General features: G+C 53.8%; 4 protein-coding genes across 7 annotated transcripts; 3 read left to right on the forward strand and 1 right to left on the reverse strand.

Moving 5' to 3' along the window:
• Nucleotides 1-14: 14 nt before the first annotated feature.
• AP4M1 (adaptor related protein complex 4 subunit mu 1) lies at nt 15-5,805 on the forward strand. 2 transcript variants are annotated; one of them, XM_019820480.3, is made up of 15 exons: nt 15-214; nt 317-405; nt 758-864; nt 926-1,040; nt 1,173-1,283; nt 1,363-1,443; nt 1,636-1,698; nt 1,808-1,874; nt 1,979-2,032; nt 2,179-2,285; nt 2,388-2,482; nt 2,754-2,798; nt 3,030-3,080; nt 3,215-3,326; nt 3,469-5,805. In XM_019820480.3, the coding sequence occupies exons 1-15, from the start codon at nt 157-159 to the stop codon at nt 3,691-3,693; spliced, it is 1,380 nt and encodes a 459-aa protein (XP_019676039.1). In that variant the 5' UTR covers nt 15-156; the 3' UTR covers nt 3,694-5,805. The 2 variants fall into 2 exon arrangements, with proteins under 2 accessions (XP_019676039.1, XP_003998522.1); XM_003998473.6 differs by having other exon boundaries at nt 944-1,040.
• Nucleotides 3,898-17,710, reverse strand: TAF6 (TATA-box binding protein associated factor 6). Of its 3 annotated transcripts, none has more exons than XM_006941970.5 (15): nt 17,642-17,710; nt 8,522-8,737; nt 8,333-8,419; nt 8,024-8,177; nt 7,773-7,829; nt 7,544-7,663; nt 7,170-7,315; nt 6,979-7,056; nt 6,767-6,868; nt 6,479-6,661; nt 6,139-6,213; nt 5,887-6,012; nt 5,206-5,379; nt 4,750-4,947; nt 3,898-4,479 (listed from the first exon to the last, which is right to left on the reverse strand). In XM_006941970.5, the coding sequence occupies exons 2-15, from the start codon at nt 8,675-8,677 to the stop codon at nt 4,099-4,101; spliced, it is 2,037 nt and encodes a 678-aa protein (XP_006942032.1). In that variant the 5' UTR covers nt 8,678-8,737; nt 17,642-17,710; the 3' UTR covers nt 3,898-4,098. The 3 variants fall into 3 exon arrangements, with proteins under 3 accessions (XP_006942032.1, XP_044904309.1, XP_003998523.1); XM_045048374.1 differs by lacking the exon at nt 17,642-17,710 and adding an exon at nt 12,557-12,684; XM_003998474.5 differs by lacking the exon at nt 17,642-17,710 and adding an exon at nt 12,536-12,669.
• CNPY4 (canopy FGF signaling regulator 4) lies at nt 12,846-17,204 on the forward strand. The gene is made up of 6 exons (XM_003998475.4): nt 12,846-13,088; nt 14,994-15,120; nt 15,219-15,315; nt 15,550-15,672; nt 16,191-16,308; nt 16,394-17,204. Exons 1-6 carry the CDS (start codon nt 12,977-12,979, stop codon nt 16,555-16,557), a joined length of 741 nt encoding a protein of 246 aa, XP_003998524.1. The 5' UTR covers nt 12,846-12,976; the 3' UTR covers nt 16,558-17,204.
• MBLAC1 (metallo-beta-lactamase domain containing 1) lies at nt 17,351-18,862 on the forward strand. The gene has a single exon (XM_045048375.1). It carries the CDS (start codon nt 17,888-17,890, stop codon nt 18,638-18,640), a length of 753 nt encoding a protein of 250 aa, XP_044904310.1. The 5' UTR covers nt 17,351-17,887; the 3' UTR covers nt 18,641-18,862.
• Nucleotides 18,863-21,759: the final 2,897 nt, after the last annotated feature.

Genomic DNA, 21,759 nt, shown 5'->3' on the forward strand with positions numbered 1-21,759 from the left:
GAAAGGCGGGGCGGACGCCGGTTTCCCGCGGTCTGAGGTGGCGCGGGAGGAGAATTGCTCTTAAAGGGCCAGCGTACGCTCGTCCTTTTGTTCCGGGGCCGCAGGGCGGGGCAGGCCCAACTTTCGTTGTCTCCCTGCCTACTCTCCAGAGCCGCCATGATCTCCCAGTTCTTCATTCTTTCCTCCAAAGGGGACCCGCTCATCTACAAGGATTGTATCCTTGACCTACGGGGCAGGAGGGGGGGCCCTGGGTGGGAGTGGTGCCCCAGGGCCAGACTGTATCGCTGGCTCCTTAGCTGTTCTTCCACCCGGTCAGTCCGCGGGGACAGTGGTGGTCGGGATGTGGCCGAGCTCTTCTACCGGAAGCTGACGGGACTGCCCGGAGATGAGTCCCCGGTTGTCATGGTAACCAGTGGCGGGGAGTGGGGGATGCGCCTGGCGGGCAGGGGGCGGGTGGGGAGGGCGCCTCCTTCCTCCCAGGGCTGTTTCCCTGAGAGCTTCCGCTTGGGGGGTACGTTACGCCAAATAATGTGAATTCAAGTTTATCAAGAGCTAACAATGCACCAGGCACAGGCTCCTCTCACGTCCCAATCCCCCCGCAACCCCGGGGTGGGTACTATTGGTTACCTCCCCTGACATGTCAGGAAGCTGGACCCCAGGGGGGATGCCCAGGGTTCTCAAGGCACACTGCTAGGAAGTCTCACGGGCCCTTAATCACAGCTCTCTTCCTAATGCTTCTTCCCCACCTCTGCCTCAGCACCACGATGACCGTCATTTTATTCACATCAGACACAGCGGCCTCTATTTGGTGGCCACGACTTCAGAGAACATTTCTCCCTTCAGCCTCCTAGAGCTGCTCTCCCGGTGAGGAGGGCAGGGCTGGGCACCTGGGCGCAGGGATCTGACAGGAGGGGCATATGCACAGTCCGACTCGTTTTCTCAGGTTGGCCACTCTCCTGGGCGATTACTGTGGCTCCTTGGGCGAGGGGACCATCTCCCGCAACGTGGCTCTGGTCTATGAGCTCCTGGATGAAGTGCTGGTGAGGGCCAAGCATCTCCCTCACTGCACCCCATTCCTTGCAGATATGCACTGTGGGTGGGAGGCTAAGTCCATTCATTTCCACCCCTTCCCTCCACTGACCTCCCACAGGCTGTCCTTCCTCTGCCCACAGGACTATGGCTACGTGCAGACCACATCCACAGAGATGCTGAGAAACTTCATCCAGACAGAGGCTGTGGTCAGCAAGCCCTTCAGTCTCTTTGACCTCAGCAGTGTTGGCTTGGTCAGTCGAGGGAAAGAGGAGGACGAGGGGTGGTGGGTAGTGTCAAACCTGAAGATTGCTTGCTTTGGGTGCTTTACAGTTTGGGGCTGAGACGCAGCAGAGCAAAGTAGCCCCCAGCAGTGCAGCCAGCCGCCCTGTCCTGTCCAGCCGCTCTGACCAGGTGAGATGCATCAGACCCTCTGAGTTTTTCCTGGAACACCAGAGAACGAGATCCTGGTGTTCCCAGACGTGGACGATCCCTTCCCTTCCCCATGTCCCCACCCCAGGGCCCTAGCTTCCACTGGCCTGTCCTTTCTGCCTGTGCACTTTACAACACAGGTCACTCAGCCTCCAAATCCCCTCTCTTCTTCAGAGCCAAAAGAATGAAGTGTTTTTGGATGTGGTCGAGAGGCTGTCTGTACTGATAGCATCTAACGTGAGTTTGGGCCCCCAGCCCTAGAGCAGAGGATAGACGGCTTTTGGGAAATGTATGGGGTCGGGGGCGGGGTGTCACCTCGGGACATTGATCTCTCCGTTCTTCTTAGGGCTCGCTGCTGAAGGTAGACGTGCAGGGAGAGATCCGGCTCAAGAGCTTTCTTCCCAGTGGCTCTGGTGAGAAGTCTGCAGGCTTAGCCCAGGGTCGGGTTTGGAACGGGCTCCTTGGTGGTATGTGAATGTTGGTATCTGGTGGCCTTTTCTGTTCTTTTCTGTGACAGAGATGCGCATTGGCCTGACAGAAGAGTTTTGTGTGGGGAAGTCAGAACTGAGAGGTGAGAAGAAAAGGGGTCCTTCTCTCCTAGGTACAGGTTGCCACCAAAAGTTTCATGGAACAGAGATGGGTTTTCCCCCAGCTACCACCTTGCTGCTCTTCTCACCCACAACGTGGGTTAGGAGAGGACACTTTCTTTCCCTCCAGGTTACGGCCCAGGAATCCGGGTGGATGAGGTCTCATTTCACAGCTCAGTGCTCCTTGAGGAGTTTGAGTCTCATCGAATCCTCCGCTTGCAGCCCCCTCAGGGCGAGGTCAGGATTGGGCTGGCCTAGCACTTTCCATCCTCCGTTGGGAAGGGAGGCAAGTTCAGGTGTGAGGAGACCAAACTGACCTCCATTCCTGTCTGGTCTCAGCTGACTGTGATGCGGTACCAACTCTCAGACGACCTCCCCTCCCCACTCCCCTTCCGGCTCTTTCCCTCTGTGCAGTGGGACCGAGGCTCAGGCAGGTAAGACCATTTTTCTCTTCTAGAACTTTCCCGAAGTCCAAGCTAATGCATATATGTTCCCAAAGCGCATTGTGGAGGAGGGATGATAATAGGTACAAGAAAAAGGCACCCTCCCCCCTATGCAGACTCAGCCCTTAGTGGAGTTGGGCTGGATATCATCCCTTCTCTCTCCTGCTTGGGGCATGACCGACCTACGCAGCAGCCCTGCATGGGGGTCCCGGGTGGGGATGGTGAGAGGCCAGTGAGTAACAGAACCATCCCTTTCACCCAGGCTCCAGGTTTACCTGAAGTTACGATGTGACCTGCCCCCGAAGAGGTACGAGTGGGGGGTTAGCCAGGCCTCGTTCAGTATCATGGGGCAGGACACAGGGCCCAAATACCTGTTGCTTCCCCCTTCAGATGCGTCCGTCAGCTTCGGAATCCCATTCAGTTAGACAGGAAGGCTGGGAAAGGGGGTGGGTGTAACACCTGCGCTAGTGGCGTTAATGAAGAGGGGGGACGAGTCACTGTCTTCCCGGGGCTGACTCTGTTCCTCTCTTCTTGGCAGCCAAGCTCTCAACGTCAGGCTGCACCTTCCCCTGCCGCGAGGGGTGATTAGGTTAGTGTTGCAGCCACAGGGCCCGGGAGGTTTTGCCAGCTTCCCCAGGGTAACAGGGTGGTGGCAGGGAGGGTGGGACCAGCCTGTCCCAGGAAGGCAGGCTGAGCGCAGCGCCTGTCATCCCCAAACTCCAGCCTGTCTCAGGAGCTGAGCGGCCCTGAACAGAAGGCAGAGCTCGGGGACGGAGCCCTCCACTGGGACCTGCCTCGGGTGCAAGGCGGCTCCCAGCTGTCAGGCCTTTTCCAGGTACGAGCTGCCGACTCCCTGAGACCCTCTCTTCCAGCTGCATGTTTAGCCCCAACCACCCCTCCTCATGCACTGGACCTGAGCCCCATGCCCTCCCTCCTCTGTGCCCTCAGCACCCTTCCCTGACCTCTGTCCCTCACAGATGGATGTTCCAGGTCTCCCTGGGCCTTCTGGCCAAGGACCCTCCACCATGGCCCCTCCGCTGGGGCTGGGCCCCGCCAGCCTCTCTTTTGAACTTCCCCGGCACACGTGCTCTGGCCTCCAGGTGCGCTTCCTCAGGCTGGCGTTCAGACCCTGCGGCAATGCCAACCCCCACAAGTGGGTGCGACATCTGAGCCACAGTGATGCCTACGTCATTCGGATCTGAGGCTCCCCAAATGAGGATGCGGGCAGCAAAGGCAGTAGTCTGTGGAACCAGAGAAGGACGATACTGTCTTTTCCACCCTTCCAGACCATGGTCATGGACCTGGATGCAATGTCCTGAGTCCTGAGAGTCCAGGAGACCAGTCCTAGTTGACATATTTGACCTTCCTGTGGTACCTGACACAGGAAAGGCCGGGGTGGATCAGAATTTACAAATCAAACTTTTATTCTGAGGAACTGGCTGTACAATATCTAAAAGTAACATGGAAGAAGCAAACCATTACTTCCTTCCACCTAGTGTGTGTGTGTGTGTGTGTGTGTGTGTGTGTGTGTGTGTGAGACAGAGAGAGAGAGAGAGAGAGAGAGAGAGAATCGGGGAGAGAAGAAGGTTGGCAGATGTGTGACAGCATTAAGGCGCAGGCTGAGGGGAGCCAGAGCCAGGGGGCTGGGAGCCATTAGTTTTTGGAGTCCCTGGAGCTGGAGGGGGGCTATCCCCAGCTTCCTGTTTCCCCCCACAAAGGGCACTGCCCCCAAGTGGGGAGGGGGCTGAGGATGGGGCAGGAGCTGGAGAAGGATGGGAGGTGGGGCCTCCTTTGCCCTCCCCTGTAGGAGGAAGAGAGACCACGATGTACTTCTGGACGCTGCCCGGACCAGAGGGAGCAGTGCTAGGGGGTGCGGTGGTGGCAGTAGAGACCAGCTTGACGATGGGCTGCACGCTGGGGACCGTGGTGGTGACGGGAGAGGTAGTGGTGGAGCCTGAGCCAGGGGCTGAGGTGCTGAGGGACAGGACCTGGGGGGAGAAAGGAGAGGCACTGCCTGGGGGAGAATTCACCTGTTCCGGCAGAAGAGCTGATGATTCATTCACCTGCTCAGGTGCCTGTAGGCCTGAGACCCGAGCTCAGGATGAGCAGCTATGCCTTATGGCCTCCGTGAAGTGCTCCTTCCTGCTCCTGTCTTTAGGCCCAGGGGGGACTGGGCTCTACTCTGGGGCCCCCAGGGTACTTGGAGGTAACCCTGGTCGTGCTCCGCACCTTCCCCAGTCCCACCTGGGTCCCAGTACCTGTTGAGTGGATGAGGCGCTGGAGGATGAGGACATGACAATAAACTTGGTTGGAGGAGGGGAAGGCTGAGGCGGGGCGGCAGCTCGCGCAGACACCAAGGTCTGCACAGGCAGTGCAATGGAGCCAGGGACCTTCAGCAAGCCAGGGGTCCGAGGGCCAGGCTGAGGGGCCTGGGAGAGGGTCAGCGTGGGCCGGGGCTGCACAAAGAAGAGGCAGGAAGGAAATGTGAAGAGGGGCACTTATTGCTGCTCCTCAGAGGGTCTCCCTTGGGTTGAAGAATCATCCACTAAGGGGACTCAGACCCCCCAAGTCTCACTCAGAGGGCCCTGTGTTTTACAAAAGCAAGCGCGCGTCTGTGAGTCCCCCACCCTGAAGGGAACCATGGCCCTGTCCCCCCTGCTTGCCCCCTTCCCACGTGTTTCCTCATCAGACCCCTCTTCCCCCCAGTCCCTGACCTGAGTGATGGTCAGAGTGGTCCTGTTGACCTGCTGAGCCTGCAGAGCAGCCTGGGCCCGGGCCTTGACAACATGAGAGCAGAGGAGGGGCCCGAGGGACCCAAATTCTGCCCGATAGGCGTCTTGATTGTCAGGTGGTAGGCGCAGCTTTGCCAGAACAGGGGCACAGTGTTTCTGCAGAGAAAGCAAAGAAAAACAAGGTAGGTGGAGAGCTGGGACGCTCAGGAAGTGACAAGGAAGGGGTGAGAAAGGAAACTGCCCATTACTCCAGTGCGTTGTGTTGCAGGCCAGGCTGCTGGGCTGGCAGTGTGTGTGAGCAACCCCAGGCAGCACCAGTGTGGATGGGGAAACTTGCTGAAAACACTTGTGATTTCTAAGGGGTGGCTGGTCCACAGGGGGATGCCCTGCTTGGAATGCAGCACAGTGATGGGGGAGCCTCGGGGGCGGTCCAGTCTAGGCAGGGTCACAGGCTGACAGTTAAGGTCTCTTATTTCTTACTTAACCTCTTGCCTTTGTCTCTCCATCTGCACAACAGTATTGGGCTCAGAACACATGAGGCAAATGCGATGAGTGAATAAAAGACAACAGCTGTTTACTGATTGTCGTGCCTGTGTGTGTGTGTGGGGGGGGAGTGGCGGGGGGAAGGATTGGGGGGAGGGCAGGGACAGGGGTTCTAGTCACCAGGAGGAGGCTCTGCACATGGTCAGCTCCAATGCGGTCAATGTTGCTCAGCACGGGGCCGTCCAGGACACCGCGGATCCGCTCCCCTTCCTGCTGCAGCCGTGGCAGAATCAGAGTCTTAATTACCTGTTGGAAAGGAAGGGGACAAGCCAGGGCCCTTGGGTCACCACAGGGCCTTGCAGGTGGGGCCCTTGCCCACTAGGACCCACGATGCCTCCTTTCTTGCAGTGTTCCCCTCGCCGGGGGCCTCACATCGTGTCCGAGCTCTGCCAGGCCTGCGATGGAGCCATACCGCGTAGTCCATGGAGTCTTCTCGTCCACCCAGCTCTGCAAGGGGAAGGAAGATATACTGGGGAAAGGGGCCCGAGAGGCTAATTGTTAAGGAATAAGTCTCGCGAACACACTTATGTTGTAGATTGTTACGACACTACAGATGTGGCCCACATGCCAGTCCCTGTCCGTCTCCCGCATCTTTCCACTGTCACTTCCTCTAGCCACGCTGAACCGCCTCTGGTGTTGGTGAAGCTCTTTGTCCTGGTCACCACCCTGGGGTGGAGATACAAGATCGTCTACACTCCTCATTTTTGCTCACCTTGGTGAAGGTCTTGGTGATCCGGGATTGGATGTTGTTGGTGGTCGTGCTGAAATGCTTGCAGATCTGGGCCACGAGGCGGGCAGCAAAGTCCCGGAGTGCCCAGTGATTGTCCACATCTGGCCGCAGGCACAGCTGTCTGCTTACGATGCACGTCATCACAGCTGGAATCAACTCATGGACCTAAGGGAGAAGTGGCAAGTTGGCCAATTCTGAGGATGGCTTCCTGTTGGTGGCAACCAGGTGCCCCGACCCCAGGCTGAAAGGTGGGTGGGCAGGGCCGCTCACGTATTTTTCTAGATACAGCGTGGGGTTGTCCATCAGCGCCTTCACCATGCGCATCAGGTAGATGAGCAAGGCCAGGTTGTTCTGCACCACATTCACACGGACCTGCGGGAAGGGGAAGTGACAGGGCAGTGAGACCCTCTGATGAGCTCCCCCCGCTGCCTCCTCACCGCCCGGAACCTCATCCTGGGTCCTGGCCTTCTGCCTCTTCTCACCCCCTCTGAGATGAAGGTGCTGAATCGCGGCAGCATCTGATAGAGCCCTGGGTCCGTGGCAATGCTCTGCAGCGCCTCCTGCAGTGGGGAGGGAGCAAGTGACGCGGGGGGGCAGAGATGGGGAGGGATTACTGAAACTCCAGAGAGAAGGAATGCCCCAGGCGGGGAGAAGCAGGTCGGCAGGGCCTCACCGCTCTCTTGGCCTCACAGGAGCCCACACACGCTTCAGTGATCTCCTTGTAGTACAGCTGCTGCTCCACGGACAGCTCGTGGATACTTCGGGGCTTCAGTCGCAAAGGGGCCCCCTCCAGCAGGGGTGGTGCCTTCTTCTCTTTCCCTGTGTGAATTGCCAAGACAGGTTTGAACACGAAGGCTCCAGAAGAGGCCTAGAGCCGGACAAACCTTTGCTCCCTGCCCAGTGAGGCCCAGGACCTGGCTCCTCTCAGGTTTCCTGATCCTTTCCAGGGCTCTCCAGCCATAGGTGTCACCCCTTGCCCTGCCCTCAGCCACCTCACAAATCGCCATCTGGCAGGAGCACCGAGGAGCCCAGCCTAGCAATACTGACCTTTGCTGTCGGCTGGAGCAGCCCCTTGACCTTTGCCTTTCAAGGGTCCATCTTCCTCCTGGCCTGGCTTTGCTGACTTCAGGGGTTCTGTGGCCTCAGCCTTCTGCTGCTCTTTGGGAGCTGGTGGGAAAGCCATCACAGCAGGAGTGATGAGAGCGGCAGGGGATATAAAGGAAGGAGAGGGGACATGAGATAGAGAGGGGTGGGCCTTGGGCACAGATGAGGTTACCTGGGGGTGGGTTCTCAGGTATAGCTGGCTGGCAGCCTTCAATGCTCAGCCAATGAGCTGTGAGGAAAGAAGGTGTCAAGTTGAACGGCTGGACATGGACACTAGGGAGTCACTCCATACCAGGAATGTGCTTTCCGTCCTGTCCCCACTTCCTGCAACTCCCTAGCGATCGCACGCTGAGGGCTTCTTCACTTGTGAGCCTCCTCAACCCCTTCTCCTCCTCCCCGCCACCCTGCAATCCCCGCCCCAACCTTTGAGGCAGACATCCAGGGGCACCCGGGGCAGAGGGGTATTGATGATGTCGCTCAGATCAACCTCCTTCTCCTCGTAGAAGTAAAGCTCCCGGCCCCCACCAGAGGCGAAACGAAAAGGAATGAACTCCTGGGCGTGGAAGCCATAGAGTGGCTGGATCAGGAGAGAGAGAGAGAGAAAGAGACATTGAGATGAGAAGGGAGCCCAAGGAGGCATGACTGAAGGCAAATGCAGCGTCAGGGAGGATGGGTCTCACCATCTTGCCCCCCACCAACCCTGCCAACCTCAGTCCCACGTGTCCCAATCACCTCGACATTCTTTAGCTTCAGCGCGTAATCGATGTCACTGGTGGTTAGCTTCTGCCGCTTCCCCATGTGCATGAACTTCAAGGCATCCTGGGGGTGGGAGAACAAACATCAACTCAAGAGCCTGAGGAAGAAGGGGGCCTGGGCAGCATTCTTAACACAACGAAGGGCTGGGTGGAGCGGTTGGGGTACCTGTGCAATCTCCTTGATGCGGTAGCTGACCTCGTCTGTCAGCAGCTGGCAGGTCTCCTCCTGGATCTGAGCGATGCCCATGGACTCGGCCACCACTTTCATCGACTCCGAGGGCAGCACGGTATTGCTGAGCTTCAGCTTCTTCTCCTCAGCCATTCTGGAGCCTCTCTCTCCCTCCCCCAAAGAGTGATACCCCGGGGTGGAAAGATGGGAGACCTGGCAGGGGTATGGGGTGGGCAGAAAAGATAAAAAATAAACGTGTCCATCTCCGTGTAATTAGTATTGGGTGTAAGAGAAGCAGGTAGTGATCTGACCCGGTTCAACAAAATGTACTGAGCTCTGATTCTGTGCCAGGTGCCATGCAAGTGAGATATACGAGAACAGACGTGTCTTCAATTTAAATCCTGGCCCTAGATTACTTAGCTGGGTTATTTGGGCAAGTTACTTACATCCTCCCAGCTTTGGGTTTCTTCCCAATGCAGGGCTTGAATTCACGGCCCTGAGATCAAGACCTGAGATGAGGGGTGCCTGGGTGGCTAGTCAGTTGAGCATATGACTCTTGATTTCCACTCAGGTCATGATCTCTTAGTTTATGAGATTAAGCCCCGTGTCAGGCTCCATGCTGGGTGTGGAGCATGCTTAAAATTCTCTCTCTCCCTCTGCCTGTCCCACCTCTTTCTCTCTCTCTCAAAATGAATAAACATCAAAAAAAAAAAAAAAAAAAAAAAGAAGAAGAAGAAGAAGAAGATGACGACCTGAGCTGAGATCAAGAGTCAGACACTTGGGGCGCCTGGGTGTCTTGGTCGGTAGTGTCTGACTCTTGATTTTGGCTCAGGTCATGACCTCATGGCTTGTGGGTTCAAGCCCCTGTGTAGGGCTCTGTTCTGACAGTGTGGAGCCTGCTTGGGATTCTCTCTCTCTCCCTCTTTCAAAAAAAACAAAAACAAAAAGAGTCAGATGCTTAACCAACTGAGCCACCCAGGGCCCCAATGATCGCAAACTGCCTGACAATCATACCACACCTCAGTGCACTCAGTCCCCCGGTCCTACATACCACCTCTCCTCCGCACTTTACGCCATTAGAAGAGACCCCCATAGACTCCCACTGCATCCACCAACCTAACAGCACTGGCGCCCACATCTTCTGCCTTCCTGCCTGTTACCGTAGAGAAGCCATTCGTGCCCCTTGCCAGCTCCAACACTGCTTCCATCTCCCTGCATCACCACCACGTTTTCAACCTACTTGGTCGATGGTTCCCATCAGCCTCCCAAATGCACTTATTTCTCCCTTCTCAAGAAAACAAGACAGTGGTCTATCCACACAACAGACTAGTATCGAGCCTGAAAAAGGAAGGTGATTCTGACACATGCTACGACATGGGTGAACCTTGAGGACACCATGCAGAGTGAACTAAGGGAGCCAGAAAAGGGCAAACAGTGTTATGATTCCACTCTTATGAGGTTCTTAGTGGAGTCAAATTCATAGACTCAGCAGAATGGGGTTGCTGTGGCTAGGGGAGGGAAGAATGGGGAGTTAGTGTATAATGACAGAGCTTCGGTTTTACAACATGAAGAGTTCTGGAGATGGATGGTGTGACGGTTGTAGATCATGAATGTATTTAATCCTGCTAAAGTGTACACTTGAAATGGTTTCAGATGGTGAGCTTTATGTTATGTGTATTTCACCACAATTAAAAATTTTAAATGTTAATTTGGGGTGCCTGGGTGGTGGTTAAGCATCCAACTTTGGCTCAGGTCATGACCTCACAGTTCTCAAGTTCGAGCCCCCCATCAGGCTCTGTGCTGACAGCTCAGAGCCTGGAGCCTGCTTTGGATTCTGTGTCTCCCTCTCTTTCTGCCCCTCTCCTGCTCACGCTCTCATTCTCTCTCAAAAACAAAAACATTTTAAAAATTAAAAAAAAAAGTTACTTTTCATTCCACTTTCTCTAGAAGAGCCCCATGTTTCGGCTCCTCCTTGCAACCAAACTCCCTGAAAAAATTATCCTGTTTCTACTTCCTTTCCTTTCTTGCACCTACTCCAATCAAGCTTTTGACCCCACCAGGTCCCTGAAACAGCTCATCAAGGTCGCCGATGACTCCACACTGTGGAATCCAAGGTCCACTCTCTGTCATCATCAGACTTGACCTGCTGGCAGCATCTAGTATAGCTAGACTACTCCCTCCTGAAGACACTCTTCACTGCACTGCACACTACCTTCTCCTGGCTTCCTCCTATCTCACTGGCCACCCCACCCCCCTCGGTTTCCTTGACAAGTTCTTCCTCTTCTCATCTTAGAAAAATACATAAATAAAACTGCCTAATGCTGGAGTGTCCTGGGCTCAGTCTTTGGTCTTCTTCTGTAGCTACACTTAATTTCTTTGGTAATATCAACTACCCTCAATTTTCAGTATTGCTTACAGGCGGATGATGGCCAAATTTCTATCCCCAGCCCAGGGCAGTCTTCCTAACCCCAGTGTTGTAGATCAAACTGTCGACTTAAATCTCTTCTACAGCTGAACTCCTGATCTCTCGCTCCCCACCAGCTCCAGCCTGTTTTCTTCATCTTCATGGCAATGCCATCTATCCAGCCACTCGCTCTTTATGGGAGCCCTCACATCAAATCAGTTGGGTGATCCAACCTGACTCCTCCACTCCCAACGGCATGCCCAAGTCACCACCATATCTCGCCTGGCTAATTCCAATAGTCTCCTGACGAGGTCTTCCTGCTTCCACCCTTGCTCCCCACATCGCTTCCTAACACAGCAGCCAGACTGATTCTGTCAAAACATAAATCAGACTGGGTCATTTTTTTGTTCAAAACCCTGGAGTGGCTCCACATTTACCCTAGAGTAAAATCCAAAATCCTAATTATAGTCTATAAGGCCCTTCATAATTTGCCCTCACTCCAATCACATCTCTGATCTGTTTTCCTTCCTTCTTCCATCTTGATCCAGCCTCATTCTCCTCCTGCTGTTCAAACCTCACAGGCAAAGCTCTTGCTTTTTGGCCTTTGCTCTTTTCCTTCTGCCTTGAACGCTCTTCCCCAGATGTTAACTTGGCTGCCTAGTCCCATCACCCTATTTAATACCACACTCCAACCCCCCTCTGCTCTTTTTTCCCCCACGGAAAAATTTGACATCTGCTAATATACACTGTATCATTTCTAATTGTTTATCACCACCACTACCTTCCCTTTGTGTTCACTGATGTATTCCAAGACCCCGGAATGGTGCCCGAGACACTGTACTCAGTAAATACTTGCTGAATAAATTAATGAAGTGTAGGGCTTAGAGATGTAGGGGCTCAGTGAATACATGGCACCCCTATTCTCTTGATGAACAAGATACAGGTCCAAGTTTGGAACCTGCTTTGTGGCCAAAAGGAGAGTGGCTCGCTTGGAGTTAGCATTAGGAAGACTAAGGTCAAAGTGTTTAGGACTGACGGTGAGGCACTGATGGGGGCGTTCTGGAGGGGTGAGCACGGGGGCCAAAGAGAATTTGGTCTCCGCCTCCACTGTTTTAAGTCGTACGTTCATGGAAAACATTTATTCAACACATACTCTGTGCCCGGCACTGGGTAAACAAGACGCTGTCGTGTCCCAGGTCAATGGCGAACTCTTACTAATCCTTCAATACCCTCCGTACCCTCTGCCAGTAAACAGCTCACGAAACACGCTACGGCCTCAGGAGCCCCTCAGGTCAGTGGAGTCGGCAGGAAAGCTTCACAGAAGATGGTTAACATGAGCTAGACTTGGGTAGTGGCCTCCCCGGCAAGGAAGCGAGTCGAAGGTCCCCAGGCAACGGGTACAGCGCGAAAGAAGGCGCTGAGAGCCCACCTCATCCCCCCAACATCCCCCAATGCGAACATACACGTACGGAGTCCCCTCGCTCACGGACACACAACCCACCGCCCTCCTCCCGGTTCCCACATGGGCCCTTCAAAGGGCCTCGTCCCGGGTAGCACTCAGACCCTTCCCCGCCAGCCGAACGCCCCACGCATTAAAAGTCTCTCACCGCCGCCAAAGCGCCGCTCACCCGGCGCTCGGCGCCATGTTCGCCCCGCCCCCTCCCGGGAGCAGGTCCTGGTAGAGACGGAGAGCAAGTCACTGCCCCTTCCCCGAGCCGGAATGAGTCTCCTAGGCTCACGGCCTGAAGTGGTATAAAAAACGGGTTTCTCTGTCTACGTGTAAGGAGCACATACTCCTGCTGCAATTAACTTCAGTTTATTCCTTCACTACCCGGCGGCCAGGACCCCAAGAGGCGCCACAAAACCGAGGCGGGACAGCCAGGAGCGCTATGAGGCTCCACCTCCTTTCCAGCCGGGACTGCGCGTGCGCCTCGCAAGCCAGGCTGGCTACAAGCTCCCGCCGACACTGCCTCGAAATTTAAAGGGCCCGCTGCCTTCACGAAGTTGGTTTGAAGGCAAGGGGTTGTTGGTTTGGAGAGCACTTTGTCATGGGACCTGTGCGGTTGGGAATGTTGCTTTTCATTTTGGCTGCGTACGGCGCTTGGGTTGGGACGTCGAAGGAGGACGATGACACAGAACGCTTGCCCAGCAAATGCGAAGGTATCTGAAGGGAGTAGCTAGCCCCTATTCGCATCCCTCTGCCCATCTCTTTAGTCTGGGCCGAACCAAATGGACCATGATGGGTGGGTCACTAGATCTCTTTGAAGACCTCAGGGAGACTCTGGCTGAATTTGAAGGGGGTCAAAGGAGGGAACGTAGAGCGCTACCCCACAACTATGGCACTACAATTCCCATAGGACATACAGAGGGAGTCCGCTTTTTCTTAGTAGCGTAGCCCCAGTGATTTGTGGGAATTGTAGTTCAGAGATCGTGCCCAGGATCGCCCACTTTACTGAGCATCTAAAGTGTGTGTTTCCCCCATGTCACTAAACCTAAGTCTGGGGAACCTGCAGGAGCTGGGTATGAGGCTCATACCTTTTGGCCATCCTCTGCTCCACCCTTTCAGAGACGCTCTCAAATTACAGGCCCCACGCTCTCCTGGGGCAGGTTTGGAGGTAAGGAAATAAGCCCTTGAAGCTCATAAAGGAGAGAGGAGGCCACATAAGTGGAGGAGGTTCCCTGTAGGTGTAAGGGTTTGCAGAGGATGTATACTTATGGATTTTGCTGTGAACAGCATCTTATATGGCTGCACCACATTGGTGGGGGACGTGTGCAGCTGAGAAGAGACACTTAAGAGCTGGGCCATTGAGTGCCGTGGTTCCCTAGTTTGTTGCTTTCCTGACTTTAATTTCTTCCCTGGATTCTTTTTCCCTTCACCTCACTCCACAGTGATTTCATTATCAGTATTCTGCATGACCTGGACCTAACCTCTCCTTCATTTGTGTCCCTGCTTTTCTCCCCACGCCTGTCATTTTTCTACACACAGACCTGGTCATGTCAGTCCTTGCTGTAACATCTCTGCAGGCCTCCTGCTGCGGTCGGAATACAGCCATTTTTGACACAGTCTCTGTTGTATGGTCCCCACCTCTCTTACATTTCGGTACCTCAACTCCCTTCCTCAAAGTGCCCATGCTTCAGCCTTGCTGAACTTTCTCACCTGTCACCGAGCCTGCCTTATCCTCTTGCACCTCTGTGCCTTAGCACACTGTTTTTCCTTTTGCCTGGAATAACCCTCTCCCTTCTGCATTTGGTTCTTCAAGGCCCAGTTCAGATGTCAATTCCTTTGGAAGCCTTCTTCCTTTTGTCCCCTCCCACTATATTGTTAAGCCCGTGGAGGAAAGGAGAGTACCTGTCTCTGAGGTCCTAGCGTAGTGTCTGGAACATTTTAGGCACTTTTGTTACCTGCCCTGTGTTTAGTTTGCGTGGCACTTCTGTATAGGCCACTCCCTTTTTTGGGGACCCACCTCATGCCAGGCCAGGTGCTATTTGCTGGAAGACAGTGGTGGAACATACACAACGCTCATCCTTAAGGAAATCACAAGCCGGTAGGAAGTCAACACATGACAATTTCATGAATTTTGCATTTCCTAATGAGATTAAATCTGTTAACCTCTAGTGCAGGGCCCATCACAGCACACTGTCATCATTTTATTTGTCCCCAACTGCATCAGCAATGTCTTGTGGATGGGGTCATGGGTCTTATTGCTATGTTGCTGTTGTACATATAGGAGCTCAATAAATAACTGCAGAATAAAAGCAAACACATACAGTGCTCACTATATGCCAGGCACTATCCTAGGGGCTTTTTGTAGATTGATCTATTTAATCCTCACAACCCCCCTCCACAGGAGGTCCTATTATATTATTATCTCCATTTTAGAGATGAAGAAGCCAGGGCACAGTGGAATTGTCACATAGCTATAAAGTGGCTGAGTCAGTATTCTAACCATGCCAGTCTGGCTCCACGGTCTGCACTTGTAACCGTCACGTTCTGCTGCTTTTGCTCATCTACAGAATGAGTTGCTGGTATGTTTGTTTGTCTTTCACATCCTTTTCGACATCTAGTGTGTAAGCTGCTAAGCCTGGAGCTACAGGAAGAGCTGAGTCGCACTGGCCGATCTCGAGAGGTGCTGGAGCTGGGGCAGGTGCTGGACACGGGCAAGAGGAAGAGACATGTCCCTTACAGTGTTTCGTGAGTTCTTTTTGGTGCTCCCTTACCTTCCAACCCCTGAGGGAGCCCTGGGAGTGCCCACAGCATCCAAGGAGTCTTTGTTTCCCCTCTTCCCACAGAGAGACAAGGCTGGAAGAGGCCTTGGAGAATTTGTGTGAGCGGATCCTGGATTACAGTGTTCATGCTGAGCGCAAGGGCTCACTGAGATATGCCAAGGTCAGACCCTTCCCTAGGGCAGCATTCCACTTTTCAGAAACAACAATGGATATCCCCTGGGACCCATCTCCCTCCAGCTCTGGAGAGTGTCACCACCCCATTGTTAGACTCCCTCATCTCACCGTCATGGAGCTCACCCCTGGGTCTCCAGTAATTGACAGTGCTGATATGGCAGAAAGGGGAAAAAAGAGGTGGGGCAGGGGGCTCGGCTGATTCTAGATTCCTATCTTTCAGGGTCAGAGTCAGACCATGGCAACACTGAAAGGTCTGGTGCAGAAGGGGGTGAAGGTGGATCTGGGGATCCCTCTGGAGCTGTGGGACGAGCCCAGCGTGGAAGTCACATTCCTCAAGAAGCAGGTAGGATGGGGTAATGCACTGCCAGGGCAATGAGAAGGGAGCCTGAGGGGAGAGCTAGATCCTAGGGAGGTCTACCTCTGAGCAGAGAGAAGGGGGCAGAGTGAGGACTCTATCATTGATTGAAGTGGGCCCAGGAGCATATCAAGGAGTAATAGTAGAGGCTAATAATATCTACTACCACTTACTGAGCACCTACTATGTGTCAGATTCAGGCTCCCATACTTTCCAGCTGCTGCCTCATTTTCCTCTCAAAGCACCCTCACACGGTAGGTACTATTACCATTTCCCATTTTATAGGCAAGAAGCCTGAGACATAGAGTTTAATAGTCTACTTGGTAGAACAGGTACTAGTAAATGTTTGATGAATGAATGAGGACCACACAGCTAGTAAGCAGAGTTTAGCCTCCTGGCTACCTGCCTCTTCAAGGTAGGGTGGGCAGAAAGGGAGTGAAGAGTAGAGAGGAGGATTTCCAAAGCCCAGCAGAGCATAGTTCCTTCTGACCCTTCCATTTGATCAGTGTGAGACAATGCTGGAGGAGTTTGAAGATGTTGTGGGAGACTGGTACTTCCACCATCAGGAGCAGCCCCTACAGCATTTTCTCTGTGAAGGTCATGTGCTCCCTGCTGCTGAAACTGGTAAGTGTGTGGGACTGGCCCCCTTCCTGCCAGACCACAACCTCCCAGGACTAATACCTACATTGTTTTCTATCACCTAACCTAGCGTGTCTACAGGAAACTTGGACTGGAAAGGAAAAGATCACAGATGGGCAAGAGAAGACAGAAGAGGAGGAGGAGCAAGATGAGGAGGAGGAGCAAGATCAGGAGGAAGAGGAAGGGATGACTAACACACCAGGGCACCCCAAGCGTGACCCAGAGGATCTTTGACCCCTGCTTTTGTTTGAGTCCTCAGGAGGGGCAGGGGTCCTGGAGAAGAACCCTCTGAAGTCTGAGCAATCCCTTCCCTGACCCACATAAGGGTTCGTGTGTATGTGCGAGGGATCCCACCCCAAGGCTTGTAACTGTTCTCTCCTATCTGGTCTCAGGCAGGATCCTGGTGGTGCAGCATGGCATGGCTACGGGGACAAAGGTGGGAGCAGTAGGTGGAAGGCCTGCCCCAACAGATCAGCCCTCTGCCTGCCATCTAGCCCCTTAACTGTCAGGTGTGTGGAGGGACAGTATTGAAGGCTTTCCCCTTTAAATATCTCTCCTACTCCCCACCCCACCCAGAGGTCAATGAAGGCATTGGAGCTGTGGGCCTTAGGAAAGTCACTTCGCCCCTCGGGGGTCTGTTTTTAGACCCTTCCGAGGAAGAAGCCAGCGCGGACATTCTCTACGACCTATACACACGCTGCCTGCATCTAGGAGGCTACAAGCCGACAAATTTAACACGACGGGGACACTGTAACAGGATGGGGTGATGTTGATAAGTGGGGTAGATATTTGGTCTACTTCATATTAATTTCACCGAGGGCCCACCATGGGATTTCACAGGTGCCAAATTTTCTATATCGCTAGTAAATTTTTTAAAAATACCAGCTGAGCCTGTAGTTGCAAACAACTGACCTGCAAACAACATAGCTAGCCGATATGGCAGCGCCCACAGAATAAGCCGTTGGTCGCCGTCTGTTAGAAGCTAGTAGTGTTTTGTAATTTGCAGTTCAGGGAGACTAGCAGGGGTCCCTGGCTGATAACTACTTAGGCTAGGATCTGTGCGGCCCCTCTCGGCGCCTGCGGGAGAATACCCTGGAATTCAAAATCAGCGTGCGGGAGCGCGCGTCGGCCACCATACTCTGGGTTTACGGGAGCTCGCTGGGGACAAAATCCCTCACGCTTTTCGAGGGCCGGTGTCCCCACGGAGAGGCAAGAATTAAGAGAAGCGGTGAAACTAAGTCCAAGACGGGGAACGGCTCCGGTTAGAATGAGGGGAATAAAGAGGATATCCTTAGGGGAGTGATGGGTGGGGACCTACCGCATAGGAGCGTGGCGACGGCCGAAGACACTGAGGGACTGGCAGGCGAGCTCACCCTAAGGGATGATTGGACGATACCATCTACGGGAGGGGGTTGGGGCGATACCATCTTAAGGGTGAGAGGGGGGGTGGCAAAGAACTGAGACTTGGAAGGTGCCACGCGGCGGAGGCAGGCGCGTGTGGGAACCCGAAGGGACTGGGCAGTCCCCCATAGCCCCACTTTCCTTCCCCAGCCGTCCTTCTGCCATGAGCGGTCTAGTGCAGACCGAGCCGCTGCTCGGGGAGCCGCCTCTGCTGGTGCGCGGCGACCCCTACTCGGTGGTGGTCCTTCTGCAGGGCTATGCGGAGCCCGAGGGGGTGGGCGACGCGGTGCGCGCCGACGGCTCCGTGACGTTGGTGCTGCCTCAGGCCTGGGGCCCGGCTTCCAGCCACCGAGAGTCCCCGCCCGAGGGCGGCGGGGCGAAGACCGCCCTGGAGGAGGCGGCCCGTGGTCCCATCCTCGTAGACACCGGGGGCCCTTGGGCCCGGGACACACTCCTGGGGGCCCTGGCGCGGCAGGGCGTGGCCCCCGGAGACGTGACTCTGGTGGTGGGCACCCATGGACACTCGGATCACATCGGGAACCTGGGGCTGTTTCCCGGGGCGGCTCTGCTGGTCTCTCACGACTTCTGCCTCCCCGGGGGCCGCTACTTCCCCCACGGGCTAGGTGAGGAGCGGCCCCTGCGGCTGGGGCCGGGGCTCGAGGTGTGGGCCACGCCGGGCCATGGGGGCCAGCGGGACGTGAGCGTAGTGGTGGCGGGCACGGTCTTGGGCACCGTGGTGGTGGCGGGCGATGTGTTTGAACGCAGTGGAGACGAAGACTCGTGGCAAGCGCTGAGCGAAGACCCGGTGGCCCAGGAGCGGAGCCGGAAGAGGGTCCTAGGCACAGCGGACGTGGTTGTGCCTGGTCACGGAGCCCCCTTTAGGGTGGTCAGGGAAGCCCCTCAACCACCGAACTGACGTCCAGGAGAACAGAGGACCCAGTCGGCTGAGTCGGAGGAATCAGGGGTGATGGCTTCCAGCTGTCGCAAGAAGCTGGTTTTCCAGCAAGGACAGTCACCGATATCACTGCAACCAAACTAGGACCAAGCACTGACTCAGCCGTGTGCCACCTCTTTGGGCCTCCGTAAAATGGGAGAGTGTTCTTGGGAGAGTCGTCCAAAATAAAAATAGAAAACTGTATGGAAAATCGTACGGCCCTCATGTAAATGCGAATCATTAATAATGACAGTCCTGAAATTTGGTAGTTAGCAGCTGCAGCAGGGGGACACTTTGGCCAATTGCTTATTTCTCATAAGATAGAGATTTGCTGTGAAGGTGCAGGGCATATAAGTAACACCTTAGTCATGTGATTATCATCCATCTGTTCAAGGAATATTTAACAACCTGCAATGTTTCAAACACTGCCCTAGGTCATGGGGATGCAACAGTGAGCAAGCTAGACAAACTCCCTGTCCCTTATGGAGATTACATTCTAGAGACAAAGACAAGTAAACAACAATAATAGTAAACCAAATAATTACAGATTGTGAATAGTGACATGAAAGAAAAGGAGGGCAAAGGGGATGGAGTGCCAAGATGGGAAGATGACCTCTTTTATTTAAGGTCGTCAGGAAGAGCCTCCGAGGAGATGATGTTTGATCAGGGAACCAAATGAGAAGAAAGCCAACCATATGAGGATCTGGCAGTTGTGCATTCCAGGCACAGGAACAGCAGGTATAAAGGTCCTGAGGCAGGACAGCTTGACCTGCTTGAGTAGCAAGACTGTGGGGTTAGAATGTAGAGTGCCAAGGAAGAGTGGCAACAAATGAGGACAAAGAATTAGGCCAGGCCATCATGGACCATGGTTAAGGGTTTGGATTTATACTGAGAGAGAAGCCTTTGGCTTTTGAGCAGGCTAATGACTAGTTCTAAAGTTCTACTCTGAGTGGAGAAGTGGTCAGAGTAGGGCAAGAATAGAATCAGCTGGACTGGTTAGGAAACTACTGTAGTCTTTCAGGCAAGAGAAGTTAGTGGCACCTGCTCTTCTCCCAGAAATGCTGTTCTGGCTGTGGCCCTCTTTACAGCTGTGCCCCAGGCCCTCCATCCACACAGTGTCAGAACCCACAGAAACACTCGGGGTGGGGCAGATGAAGGAGAGGAGCAAGTCTACCTTGTTGCGGATGATGAGACACCCTGGGTGGATGCTGTGGCGGCAGGGCCAGACTGAGGGTTATTTTCCAGGCATCCGCAAAGGCCAGGTGGAGGTCACCAAAGGCAGCTCAGAGGAGCTGGTTAACCTAGAGGGTGAACCAGTACCTGCCATACATAGACTCGTAGTTGGTGTTGACCAGTTTGATGACCACAAGAGTGCACAGTTCCCAGGCCAACGGTGCAGCCACAGCCGCCCAGATCCCTGCCAGTCATCAGATAAAGATAAATGAAGTGAAGGTGGCGATGTGGGCACCCAGCCTCAGAACTATCACGGTGTGGGGGCCCCTGGCCAGGTTCCCCACCTTCTGGGCCACAGAGTGTGGGGAGGCCACTGGTGTGCGGAGGGAGTGTAGGGGCCAGCTGTGTGCTCACCAATGCAGCACTGTGCCCTGAGTGATCTCCATGGCCCCATCTGATATGTGGAGTGTAGATCCAATAGCTTCAGGGCTATGAGGGGGATGAAAAGGAGGGGATGGGGGTTATAGAGAACTATGCACTTTCAACTTGTACAAATAAAAATTCCAATCCCGACTTACTTTCCATAACATGGTACTCTTGCCCATGATTCTGGTCTGGTCATCTAGAGCCAACACATCTCTTTGGCCACACTGACTGTCTCCACAATGGACAGGTCACCTAAGCTAGTCCAGGTTTGGTCATCTTAGGGGTTTTGCTGGAGCTAAAAGAAAAGTCAAGTTCTTTCCTGAAAGACTGACATGGGAGATGTATGGAAGTGTGGAATCACTATATTTACATACATCACTATATGAAGTGATGCTACACTGAAGCTAATGCTACACTGTATGTTCACTAACTGGAATTTAAACAAAAACTTAAAAAACAAAAAACAAAAACACCACACTGACCTGAGAGGATAGGTCATTTGCCACTCTGTGGGAAGAGCCCAGGGCTCTGGGGCCAAGTGGAGGCTGAGAATGAAGCTGAACTGTAGGGGGCAGAAATGAGCAGTTATGAGAAATAGACCCCGGGGAGAAATCTGAGTGCTGAATTCAAGCCAGATCCGCTGCTGAACTCCTGAGTCACCAGGGCTAATCAACCCCTTTGCTGCCTGAAAGGCTTTGACTGTGTTTTCAGTCACAACAAGAGGAGTCCTGGGTGGATACAAACACAGGTGGAAATGACCCATTAGAGAGAGAGGCCTCGGAAATGGCGGGAAAGCAGCATTCGAGGTGGGGCCCAGAGTGACTGTACTCTTAGAAGTTTCTTTTAGCTTCCTTCTTGTGTAAATTCTTAGGAAAACTTGACCCATATGATTAGATACTTGTACTTGCAGATATTCAGTGGCTCCACATCGCACACTTTCTCGTCCAGTCATCTCTGAGACAAACTTTCCCTGCTCCAGTTTGGCAGGACTGCCTGCTTCCTTCCAGACTCCTCTACTCCTTCTCTCCTGCAGGCCTTTGATCCTGCTCTATTCCTGCTGGCCTCCCTCTGTTCTGTACCATCCATGGATCCAGGCTCAACTCAGCTCATCTACAGAAAAACCTCCCCTGATTTTTCCAGCTCTTCTTTAAACTCTTGCAGTGCATTCTATGTATTATTCACTTAACATTAGATATACCCAGTGTTGATAATTTTTTCTGGAAATGTCCTCTCCTCATTGTGCCCCTTGAGAGCAGAAACTAAGGAAAAAACAAAACAAAACAAAAAAAAACTTCTCTGAATGCTCCAGAGCTTGTGTTATGTCTACAAATGCCATGTAATAGACACATGCTATTTTTCTCAGCTCTGACTCCTTGCCCAGGACTTCAGGGTCTGTCTCTGCCCATTCTCTGGAGAAGTTCCAGTATCCTGTGCACTCTGCGAACAAAGGGGTGCCACTCAGAGCCCTCCTGTTCACCTCTTCCTATATGAAGCTCCAGGTG

The sequence above is a fragment of the Felis catus genome, chromosome E3, assembly GCF_018350175.1.
Source record: "Felis catus isolate Fca126 chromosome E3, F.catus_Fca126_mat1.0, whole genome shotgun sequence".
NCBI classification, from domain to species: domain Eukaryota; kingdom Metazoa; phylum Chordata; class Mammalia; order Carnivora; family Felidae; genus Felis; species Felis catus.